Source organism: Chiloscyllium plagiosum, chromosome 32 (genome assembly GCF_004010195.1).
Source record: "Chiloscyllium plagiosum isolate BGI_BamShark_2017 chromosome 32, ASM401019v2, whole genome shotgun sequence".
Taxonomy (NCBI): domain Eukaryota; kingdom Metazoa; phylum Chordata; class Chondrichthyes; order Orectolobiformes; family Hemiscylliidae; genus Chiloscyllium; species Chiloscyllium plagiosum.
In genome coordinates this window covers 24,719,353-24,732,308 of record NC_057741.1, presented here as the reverse complement: position 1 = coordinate 24,732,308, position 12,956 = coordinate 24,719,353, and the positions used below count along the sequence as shown (strand labels likewise).

The following is a 12,956-nucleotide window of genomic DNA, read 5'->3' as shown; positions in this document are numbered from 1 at the left end:
TCACGCAGAGGGTGGGTATGTGTATGGAATGAGCTGCCAGAGGATGTGGTGGAGGCTGGTACAATTGCAACATTTAAGAGGTATTTGGATGGGTACATGAAGAGGAAGGGTTTGGAGAGATATGGGCCGGGTGCAGGCAGGTGGGACTAGATTGGGTTGGGATATCTGTTCGGCATAGACCGGTTGGACCGAAGGGTCTGTTTCCATGCTGTACATCTTTATGACTCCAAGACTCTAAGATAGTCACCACACAATTCGGATCTCCCTATTTACTTCCCAAATGCAAAATTGGAAACTTGTTTTCTCATTGGGAATTTTTTTTATTCTTGCTGTATTTCCTTAATTTTCTCGCCCTTGCCCGTGCCATTTAAAGCATAGGAAAATTTGTCTTTGATATTAAATCGAACTTTTACGTTTTGCCTGACTTGTTTGAACATGCTTTCAGCAGCAATTTTTGATTGTCTTCTCGCATGACTGAGTGGCTACCTCATTCTTCACCCAGTGCTAAACAGAAATGCAATCTGAAAAGGGAAGATTTGTATGCACAGGGCATGCTGAAATGTGATGAATCCAACAATAATCGGGTCGGTGAGCTCACTGGTAGGGAAAATATAATTTTGTGATGGATTTTCAATGAGTCACTCTTGCATGCTATCTGGAATGATGCTGCAGTCAGACAGACTGGATTTCTTTGTTGGATTGATCAGGGTGATTCTATGATGGACAGAAATACAGCTGTGACAGACCCTGTGGCTAGGCATGAGTGTATGCATATGGTGCACATCATATGTCATCAAGCTAGCAATGTTGCACTATGCCTCATGGTGACTCCTTATTACATCTGGGGTCAGACCACGTGCATGTTTTACAACTGCATTTTCAACCACAGGGGATAGTTTTGATGCAAGCTGTCAATATTCAGAGGATGATGAGTATTGTTGACATTTATCTACATCCCACATTGTTGATCTGGTAATAGAGGAGAATAATGAGGCTTTGATGCTTTTTTTCTGTGGCAACGTTATGTCTAATCATGGTTTACTGGCACTGATACGTACATTTCATTACATGAAATAATTTAAGGGCTCCTGACAATTTAAAATTACTTACAGAGAATGGGGTCTGATCAACACACGGCACCAATCCATCGACATTTAAATCATATAGCCTTCCTTTTTATGGAAACCTCCAGAAGGCCTGAGGTTTATAATGCAGGAAATCATAACAAAGATGAGATGAATCAAAAATGTAATCATTTAGGTTTTAGATGCCTGAAACTTGCAGAAATAAAGGAAATTTGGGATAAAGTCCAATTCAGTCATAAAATTAAACTACAGCTATTTTGTCAGTTTTACATTATTTAACATATGCTATCTGCTCGGTTCATCTGCCCATTGAGTAGAATATGATCATATTAGTATGTTGCCTTCAATCATTAAAATTACAATAACACAAACCATCTGTCCAAAATTCCATTACATTGATGGTTAACATGTTTTCTCCAGTAACATTTATGGTCAAGAGCAACTTTTCTGTGTTTTTTTTTAAAAAATAAGCTCCCTTTTGTGGAGACTGATTCTAATCAATGAGAGGCTCCTAATTCAACACCTTAAGTTAATATATTTTGTCAGATGACGGTTAAGCTCAGCAAAACATTGTTTGATGTATGCCTCCTTTAGGTGTTGGCCGTTTTGAATCTTCATGCATTCTTGGTTGTGTTGAAATTGAAGCTGAGCATTTAAGGCCATAAGAAATAAGTAGGACTAAGCCGTTCGTTCAGTCCCTCGAGCATGCTCTGCCATTCTGTTAGGATCGTGGCTGATTCAACATTGATGTTTGATATGTCCACTTTCCTGTCTGTTTGCCCCTAATAATCCTTGATTTCCACTACTAATCAAAAACCTATCTATCTCAGCCTTAAATATACACAAGGACTCTGTCCCCAAAGCTTTCTGTGGCAAGGAGTTCCAAAGAGACTCAACCCTCAGAAGAAACTCCTTCTTCTCATAGCAGTCATAAATTCACACTCCTTTCTTCTGACACTATGTCCTCCGAATCTAGATTCTCCCATAGAGGGAAAACATCTTTTTAGCATGGTTTGCTGTTTTTTTTTGTTTTTCAGGAAATTAAGACAATTTCTGTCTTCTCTCTGTCTGATTCTATTGCTTTCTATGCAGTCCTGGCAGAGAAACCTCTACAGGGGCTTCTGTTCCCATTCCTGCACCACTGCTGCTGGAGACCCCTAAGGATTTTTGCTTGGTGTCTGACTGTTCCTTACTGACCAACATTTGGCTCAGTGACCTATAAAATCAGATAGCTCCTTACATCCAGCTGGAGCAACCCGACAGGATTTCTGAGTCAGGTTGCCCAAAATTTGAAGTCTTCCTTGGAGGATGTGTCTAGTATCAGTAACTTGCCTCTTGAATGTTGAGGAAACTCAAGGAGCAATGCCCATCAATCCTTGCACCCCTTGGATAATGTGTGTGTTGATCATATAGCATGGTGTCTAAGCCCTAAGAAGCAACCAGGCTCATTTCTGTCCCTGAATATTCAAATTCCTAGCTAAAGTCTATAAGAAAATCTTACACCTCTTTGAATCGCTTTTCGGTGTTTTGATTTAAAGTATGTTACTGATAATTACTAATAAAAAGAAGGCATAGAGAAATGGCCTAAATAAAGCTGAATTGAAAACCTATTGCAGTCAATTCTTGTCTAACCTCAGTTGGAACACTAGAATGATAATTTCATTCATTTTCTAACTGTAGAGAACTGTGTGCATTTGTTTGCATTTTGAATTGTGTGGTATTTGCCACAGTTTGATTTCTTGTTTTGCAGAATCTTAAGATTGTACTTATCATAATAGTTGCAGGCTTTGCTAACCATGTGATCTCTTGTGGGTTTCAATCCAGATGTTAGAGCTAGATTAGATTAGATTACTTACAGTGTGGAAACAGGCCCTTCAGCCCAACAAGTCCATACCGACCCGCCGAAGCGCAACCCACCCATACCCCTACATTTACCCCTTACCGAACACTACAGGCAATTTAGCATGGCCAGTTCACCTGAACTGCACATCTTTGGACTGTGGGAGGAAACCGGAGCACCCGGAGGAAACCCACACAGACACAGGGAGAATGTGCAAACTCCACACAGTCAGTCGCCTGAGGTGGGAATTGAACCCGGGTTGCTGGCGCTGTGAGGCAGCAGTGCTAACCACTGTGCCACCGTGCCGCCCCAAATGGACCATCATTCAATAAAGTGTACAGATACAGATCACACTGTCATAACTTTGCCCCTTATGAATACATTTCATAGTCAGTTACCTTTAGCTTGCTTGAAGCTTGGAAAGATAGTCAATTTTTGCGACTGCAAAACACTATTTGTATTAATTTGTAGTCTCTTGATATTCTCTACATTGTCGCCTTCTTTAATTTATAATTTATACTGCAGAATTTTAATAATGAATTTTTGGTCTACCAGAGGATCGAGGTTGCTCAAAATAGTTGTTTTCTGAACACATTTATTGATTTGAAAAAATATGTCTACTGTGGCATGCAGTGTGATCAATCCAGGCCAGAAATACAATATGCACCATATTGGTTCGGTTGTCCTGTTGTTTTCCTTTGCATGGAATTGGTATCAACGTCGTTTTATGACTCATTTTGTTATCTGGATGAGATAATGTGAAGAGAGTGACCAGTTATAATTTTCTTCATTGTTTTCTGTAATATTTCATACTGAATTGTCAGGCCATTACTATCATTTTATCTTGTCAGTACAAGTCTGTAAAGATGATACTGCATTTTAATGACAAGAGTCTAGTTTCTCTGAGAGAAATTTGGAACCACATGTAAATCCCTTTTAAAAATAATACTGTACCTTTTCATTCTTTTGCAGGTCACAGTTCTCATTCTCTTTGCACTGGCATTTCTTACCTGCATAGTGTTCCTGGTGGTGTACAAGGCTTACAAGTATGAGCACAGCTGCCCAGATGGATTTGTCTTCAAGGTGAGATCCTCCCTTTGACAAATTTAGGAATAAAGCAATATACCAATATTCTGTAAAATCCAATTTGATGATACACTGTCATGATTTTTGTGAATTTGAACGTTAATTATATTTAGCTTCCTCCAAGTCCAGTTCAGACTGTTAGACTTGATATTGGCTCTCAGACCAGGAATGCCTGCATTTTTAAAGGAAAACTTATTTTTATCTTCAATTCCTCCATTGCCTCACCTTGACTTATTTTGTTCTAACCTCAGTTAGATCTGTCAACCTCTGAAAAGTCTTGTTTCACTAATTCCATCGTCTTGGACACCTTCAGTTTCTTTTGCTGTATCTTTTCCCAGCCATGCTTTCAGCTGCCTAGATTCAATGTTCTGAAATCCTTCTGTGAATCACTTCTTTCTCTGAGGCTCTTTAAGGCCTAACTCTTTGACTGAGTTTTATTGTCACCTGTCTTAATAATTCTTGATAATGCCTCGATCCTGTGAAGAGCTTTGAGGCAATATATGTTGAAGTTGCTGAATATTTGAGTTCCTGTTATACAAATTGAGTAATTTTCTCAATATTCTTCCTGCCAATTCCTGTTGTGAAATTATTATCTAATTGATGGGTTTCTCTTCAAGGGTGACAGCAATGCCTCAGTACCTCAGTCAAATGGTTATTTTTGACTTGTGGGTCAATAGGCTTGCAGTTTGGGGGAGAGAGTTTTTAAATGAACTGATCTGGTCTTTCTCCCAATATCCACAAACATATGGGACTTTTAGATGATAGTGTTCAGGAGTTAAACTTGGATGACAATCTTCTACTTTAACCCTGGATACTTCGGGATTTCCCACTTTGCTTACTATCGACCTAGTCAAGGTAATCGAATTCAGCACAAGCCAAGAATCAAACTTGGAAAATATCTGGCTAGATACTTGCAAAGATGTTTTCAATTTGCCTATCCTTTGCTCTCTTTCATATTCCTTTTTTTTCAGTACTGAAAGGTTTCAGTGATTTTTTACTGACTGACCTGACCAATCTCAATCACCACCTTTCTGCATCCACCTATCACCATCCCACCTACCTTGCCCCAGCCCCACCCACTCCCTCTATTTATTTCTCAGCCCCCTTGCCCCTCCTCTGTCCTGATGTAGGGTCTTGCCCGAAATATTGACTCTCCTGCTCCTCTGATGCTGCTTGACCGGCTGTGCTTTTTCCAGCTCCATATTTCATTGACTCTGACTTTCCAGCATCTGCAACTATCTCCAACTGACTGACCGCTTTCGCCACATTTGGGAGATTTTAGTGCTTCGTTGTATCCCTGAGTAGCCAGGAAAATATTTATGTTCTGCAGCCTTTAGTGCTGCTGCTCCATTGCCTGTTTTCAAAAATGCATTTTCTGGATATTCCAAAACACTTCACACAAACACTCAGTCATAGGGATGTACAGCATGGAAACAAACCCTTCGTTTCAACACATCCATGCTGACCAGATATTCTGAATCAATCCAGACCCATTTGCCAGCACTTGGCCCATATCTCTCTCAACCCTTCCCATTCATTTACCCATCCAGATGCCTTTTAAATGTTGTAGTTGTACCAGCCTCCACCACTTCCTCTGGCAGCTCATTCCAAACATCACCACCCTCTATGAAAATGTTTCCCCTTAGGACCCTTTTATATCTTTCCCCTCTCACCTTTAAACCAATGCCCTCTAGTTTTGGACTCCCCTACCCTGGGGAAAAAGACTTTGATTATTCACCCTATCCATACCCCCTCATGATTTTATAAACCTGTATAAGGTCACCCCTCAGCCTCTGATGCTCCAGGGAAATTAGCCCCAGCCTATTCAGTCCCTATTGCTCAAACCCTCCAACCATGGCAACATCTTTTCCTCGCCCTTTCAAGTTTAACAACACCTGATGTTTGAAATTTAATCACTGTTTTGTGCAAGTCTGCATGGTCCTAAAGTAGCAGTAAGAGAATGACTGATGAATCTGTTCTGGTGATTTTGATCAGGAAGAAACATTGCCCAAGAAAACACTTGTGTTCTTCTTCAAATAGTGGCATAGGACATTTTGGTATTTAACTGAATAGACAGGCTTTGGTTTAATATTTCAACTGAATGACAGAGTCTCTAGAAAGTGTCACATTTTATACATCACTATTCTTTGTTGACCTCCACAGACAATAAAAAGAATTCTGGAAGGAACTTCTGATTATTGGATTTAGGAGACAGATGGTCTACTTCAATGACTGCAGTAGTGGGCTTTCTTCCCCCCTTTGTTAATTTTCCCCTAAGCTTTGGATAGAATCAACATGGAAAAACAACTGAGCCCACGTACATAAATCATTTAACATGGCCATTATATGATTTGCTCCGGAAAAGTAGTGACAGAAAATTTGAGCTTATAAATCAAATTGTGGCCATTCCCCCAAAGGCTGTTGTACGTGAGTTACATTATTAATGTGCTGGGTGGCCATTCTGCATTTTACTGTGATTATTTGTTCAACTGCATGATACTTTGTAGTTGCTGTCAGTTTAAAGCTCAGTTCAATTCACTGGGTAGGAAACATTGCTGCTGATAATATCTAATGCTGTCTTTTTGTTTGCTCACTGATGAATGGCAAGGTCTTGTGCTGCACTGCATAGTGTGCCTGGATCCTGAGCCAGAAACTTCAGATTTGAGTGCCATCCAGGGACTTCATGGTTAAGGAAGCTGTCTTCATAGACAGACTGAAGATCAATTGTAAATGCTTCCCACACACTCCAAAGGCAGGTAGCAAGAAAGATTCCGAGTCAGGAATGTGATTGGAAGAATGCTAGGATCTCTACTACTGCTGTCTGGTCCTCCAGGCTACAACATGCATTTGGAAGAGCATGTTGTAATAGCAACTGAGATTTCCAGAGTGACTAAAACTCCCCATTATGTGGATGGTCCAGAATGAGTACCAGGCAGGCATGAGGTATCAGATTATGTTTGACAATTTTCATAGTCTTACCAACTCCAACCCCATCCACCTTGCTGCTCAGTCTACAAAACTGACTGCGTCCATATCTGGGAACTATGACTTTGTTGGTAGGAGTTGCATCTCGATTTGTGCCATAGACTAGGATTTCCTATACTAATCGGAGACAAATGAGGAAGATCCATAAATGCTCTTGCACTATCATTGGTGTCTATAATAAACAAGCAAGATTTTTGTCAGTAACATAACCAGATGCATTTGGAAAATGCAAGCCAGGCATAATTTTAATTCGAAACTCTAGAGCTGCCAAGATCACAATCAACTTGAGGTTTCAAACTGTGAATGAATCGATTTGCAGGGTGTCTAGAATACAAGGTATTTGCAGGTTAGAAGCAAACAATTCAGCTCAATAGATCCCTGTGGGGATTTTACTCCACATGGCATCACTTCACTCCTTTATTTAACCTCCACCAACATACTCTTCCTATTCTTTACACCTTTGTGTTATCGTTTAGTTTGCTCTTGAATGCGTCCGTAGCTGTTTGTTTGCCTCAGTGATTTCATTTAGTGGCAAGGTTCTCATTCTAACCACTCTCGGGATGTAATGTTCCTCTTGAATTCTCTATTGGATTTACTAGTAACAATAGATTTATTCACAGCACCAGGGACCCAGGTTTGATTGCAGCCTCAGGCGACTGTGTGGAGTTTGCACATTTTCCCCGTGTTTGTGTGGATTTCCTCCTGTGGTCCAAAGATGTGCAGGTTAGGTGAATTGGCCATGCTAAATTGCCTGTAGTGTTCAGGGATGTACCTGTTAGGTGCATTAGTCAGGGGTAAATATAGGGGTAGGAGTAGGGGAATGGGTCTGGATGGGTTACTCTTCAGAGAGTCAGTGTGGACTCTGTGGTTGGGCTGAAAGGCCTGTTCGCACACTGTAGAAATTCTAAAATAAAAATATAATAATTTATTTCCTAATTCTAGTTTTACCTTTTTTATGAGGTCAGATTTTCACCACCGAGGCAGGGAAAGTTGGGAAATTTTCCAATTAGTTGATTGTTTTGGGTTAAAAGCACCCTGCATTAAGCAATTTAATTATCCACCAAGGGCAGACCTCAACAGCAACATGGAGGTGAAAATAACCTAAGCTTCTAACAATCCAAGGTAGCTCGCACTCATACATACTTAATGGTGAAAACACTCCCGTTCATACTTAGATTTAGATTTAATTGTCACGTGTACTCAACTACACTTAAGACAGTTTTTTTTTCTGCAATAATTTAAAAAGGCTATTAATCAACTGTGAACTCATAGCATTCTGCTGAGGTAAAGCTTTAGAAACTCAGCCAAGCATTCATAATGACAGTAATAGTGCTTGAGGAACTGTCAATAAAAATAACCCTATTGAAAGTGTCTTGTGCACAATGGTAGAATCCCTACCTCAGGGTCAGAAAGTTCAGGGTTCAAGTTCCACATGCCCCAGATCAGTGTCATAAAATGTCCAACCAGATTTTTTTAAAAAAAAGCTATTGAACTTGCATGATTAGCTGTTACTTTTTATTTTCTAACATGCTGCAAATGGACTGTTGATCCCTTATCTCGTGCCTACCCTGAACACTGCCTTCCATACCTAGCCCACTTTGCAGCTTGACCTTCCTTTCTATCTGACAATGTACCTGCACCGATCTAAAATCCTACTTTTCCATTACCCTCACCTGACACTTCCCTGAGGTACTTACCCATTTACAGGAGCTGTCAGTGACTGCCTGTGATGCTGGATCTTTAACTTTACAGATTATGGCAAATGACTGCTTTTGGAAAAAAAGGGACGTGGTTTATTTTCCCATGACTGTTCTGTGCTACAACAGGACCTGTCAGAACTGAAGTGCAGTTTCACATTTCTGAAGGAGCTCCGACTGGAATCATCTGTCAGAAATGTAGAACTCTTTAGTCACATTAAAAAAAATAAGTGGAGAGGCAATCTGCATATGATTGCCACTCCTCAGAAATCAGGCCCTTATTCCTACATGCAAGTACTCTTGAGCCTTGAGATAATTAGTTAAGTGTATCTCAATGTGAAAGGACCAAACAGTGGGTCTTGTTATATGTGGCAATTTTGACTTTTAGAAAGGTTGAATCATCTGTTGTTTGGGACCATGACATAGAAAAAAAAACCCTACTTGAAAGTTTAGGAGTGTAATTATATTTTCACTTGGTTAATGGAAAGGCAGAATTTCATTATTCTCCTGCTCTAATGCCTAAGATGTGCATTATGGTTGCACTTTATTTCTTGAAAATTTATAGGAGTTGTAGCTATTCACAATTATTATTCTTGCCAAGATGTATCTTTACTGCCTCAGTCCACTTAATGAAAAACATTTACATTTTCATTACATTGATGTGTCATTAAAAGTACACCGAGCAATTGAGTTACCATCACAACCATCTCATTAGGATTACCACACTTCATAACTCAGCAAATTTACTTCTGTGAAATGTGCTGTGATTTTCTAAATATAGTTGGTGTCAGAAAGATGTTGCAGATTGCTACAAGACTCAGCTATAATCTACTCAGTGGAGAGATACTGGGCTGGATATTAACAAGAGGAAGGAACAGCCACTAAGCCCGGGGTCAAGCTGACTTTGGACTTTTGTTGCTGAAGCAATCTCCTACAGCTTTTAATTTTTTTTTTCCTCATTTTATGCATATTAACTATTTCTGTTGTACTACAAATCATTTTTTTTTTTTAATACATGCTAGGCCACACATTTCCAGTTTTGAGTAATTGAGCATATGATTGGCAAATTAATTTTAACATAACTGCTGAGTATTAACATTTTGAATATCACATTAGTTTAGAAACTAGGGCTAGCATATCCAATTTAGTTTTTATTGAAGTGTGGTGATGAGCATCAAAGCCAACATCAACGTCTACCACAACCGGGGGATCTTGCAACAGACAGGTATCTATGGGTCGCCTTGTGGGTTTTTTGGTACATCTCCTCTCGGGACAGTGACATCCCACCCTCTGAAGCTGCAGGCTGATCAGAGGCTGGCAGCCACCATGAGCAGCAGTACCACTTTCAGGCAGTAGGAGCTGCTTGGTGCCAGTACAGTAACAGTAATACCAAGGTACAGGATCAGTGGACAGGGCAGAGGAGTCAGCGGCAAAAGTAGGAGGGTGGCTCTCAGTGGGATTTTACACCAGATCACCTCCACCCCCTATGAGAACCGCCCCACACCAAACCAATAGGCAGTCCATTCCATTTTACCATTCAGCTAGTCAGCCACTGTTCTCAGATGCCAGGAATTGGGCTAATTGTAGAGGTGGCACGAAGAGACACCAAATTGATGTTGGGCAGCAGGCCAGACAGATGAAGCTTGGACCTTTCCCGAGAACCTAGCTCCTGGGAAGGTGGCAGGTACCACTTCAACACCAATATTTTCCCTTTGTTACACCTTCTCCACCCCTTCTTGGGAGAGGAAGGATTCTGCTCGTTGGATCTTAATGGGGCAGAGAGCAAAGAGATTTGCAAGTTCAAACAGAGAAGGCTGAGGGACAGCCTTACAGAGATATTTAAGGGCTGAGTCACCACATCTTCATCATGGGGAGGTCATGTCTGACAAATCTGTTAGAATTCTTTGAGGAGATAATAAGCAAGTTAGACAAAGGAGAGCTAATGGACATGATCTACTTAGATTTCCAGAAGTCTTTTGACAAGGTGCTACAGAGGAGGCTGCTAAATAAGATAATAGCCCATGATGTTTGGGCAAGATACTGGCAAAGGGCAGAGAGTGGGGATAAAGGGGTCATTTTCTGGATGGTAGGTAGTGACTAGTGGAGTTCTGTAGGGGTCACCGTTGGAACAACACTTATATTTATGTTATACGTGAACAATTCGGACAAAGGAACTGAGGGCATTGTTGCTGAGTTTGCAGATGTCACAAAGATAGATGGAGGGACAAGTAGTATTGAAGAAGTGGGGAGGCTGCAGAAGGACTTGGACAGGCTAGGAAACTGGGCAAAGAAGGGGCAGATAGAACACAATGTGGAAAGGTGTGAGGTTGTGCATATTAGGTGGAAGAATAGAGGCAGAAACTATTTTCTAAATGGGGAAAGCCTTCAGAAATCTGAAGCACAAAGGGATTTGGGAATCCTAGTTAGGGATTCTTTTGAGGTTAACAGCATGCAGGTTCACTTGGAAGTGAGGAAGGCAAATGCAATGCTAGCATTCATTTTGAGGCTAGAATAAAAGAGCAGGGACATACTACTGAGACTGCATAAGGCTCTGGTCAGACCGTATTTGGAATATTGTAAGGAATTTTCAGCCCCACATCGGAGGAAGGTTGTGCTGGCTTTGGAATGGGTCCAGAAGAGATTTACAAGAATAATTTTGGGTTGAAGAGCAATTTAGGATTCTGGGTACTTGGAATTTAGAAGGATGGGGGAGCATGATCTCATTTTAAGTTACAGATATTAGGGGCTGGATAAAACTGACACAGAAGATATTTCCTTTAGCAGGAGACACTAGGATCCAAGCACACAGCCTCAGAGTGAAGGGATGAGGAGGAATTTCTTCAGCTTAGGCTGTGGGGAGGGTGGTTGGTGAATCTGTGGAACTCATTGCCACAGAGAGCCTGTGGAGACTACATCATTGAATGTATTTAAGACCGAGATTGATATGTTCTAGATTGGTAAGGGTTACAAGGAGAAGGCAGGAGAATGGGGTTGAGAAATACATCAGTTATGATTGAGTGGCCTAATTCTGCTCTTATATCTGGTAGTCTTATGGTCTTTTCATTTTAAAAATGAGAGGTTAGGATAAGATACTGTATTTCCACTTCTGGGGAAGAAAAAACTTGATATCATTGATAGAAGATCTGTTTATCTTATCTTTTCTTCAGTCTTCATTTTCAAGAGTTGGGCTAGGCACTTCCATTGGATTGTTACACACGCATGGAAAATATTCTTCAGTAGCCTTCTGAAGGATGACTGTCCACGAAACCCTTCTGCTTTTAGCACCTGCCATCTGGAGTTTTGGTCATTAGCTCGTAGATCCTTCCAGTATGTTTGCCCATGCTGCAAATATACCCGTCATGGCCAACAGGTCCTTACATAGAACTCAAAAACAGAGATCTGGCCCAGATATAGCGAATGTTACTGCTGCATCACAAGATCTCCATCAGCATTTTTGAGTGAGTGAGTGAGCAAGATAGATATCAAAGGGAATTCAGAAGGAACTTGTTTAACCAGAGAACGTGAAGAATGTTGAATGGTAACATAGAAAGAAGTTGAAGTGAATAGAATAATGTGGAGGTGCCGGTGCTGGACTGCAGTAGACAAAGTTAAAAATCACACAACACCAGGTTGTAGTCCAACAGGTTTAATTGAAAGTACTAGCTATCAGAGCACTGCTCCTTTGTCAGGTAGCTAGTGGAGCAGGATCAAAGGGCACAGAGCTAACAACATAAGATCATTATGTCATACAACTGATGCGATATATTGAACAAACCTAGATTGATATTAAGTTTTTCATCTTTTTGAATGGGTTGCAGGTTTTGAATCATGAAAGAAGTTCTGGGATTTACATATTAAAGTCACATTCCCAAGATAACTTGAGATTTAAAAAAAAAAAGTTGACATCTCAGCTCAGACAATACATTAAATGCATGAGGTTTGTTCAATACATCTCATCAGTTGTATGACATTGATCTTTTGCTATAAATTCTGTGTCCTATAATCCTGCCCCACTAGCTCCCTGACGAAGGAGCAATGTTCTGAAAGCTAGTATTTCCAAATAAACATGTTGGGACTATAACCCGGTGTTGTGAGTTTTACCTGAATAGAATAAGGTGAGGCTAGATAAGCATATGAGTGAGATAGGAATTGAGAATTATGGTATTAAAGTTAGATAAGAATTGAAGACGTTGGAGTGGCCCAATGGACTGTTCCTACAGTGTTGTTTGCAATATATTTCTGCTGTTTGAATAAAATCCATGT

The 12,956-nt window shown here is 40.4% G+C and overlaps 1 protein-coding gene across 2 annotated transcripts in view; it reads left to right on the top strand.

Annotated features, from left to right (window-relative positions):
• Nucleotides 1–12,956, top strand: part of LOC122539423 (neuronal vesicle trafficking-associated protein 1-like) — a 59,570-nt gene that overhangs the window by 44,305 nt on the left and 2,309 nt on the right. For both annotated transcript variants that reach the window (XM_043674247.1, XM_043674248.1), the window contains exon 4: nucleotides 3,898–4,008. In XM_043674247.1, the coding sequence (XP_043530182.1) occupies nucleotides 3,898–4,008 (111 nt within the window). The remainder of the gene's footprint in view (nucleotides 1–3,897; nucleotides 4,009–12,956) is intronic.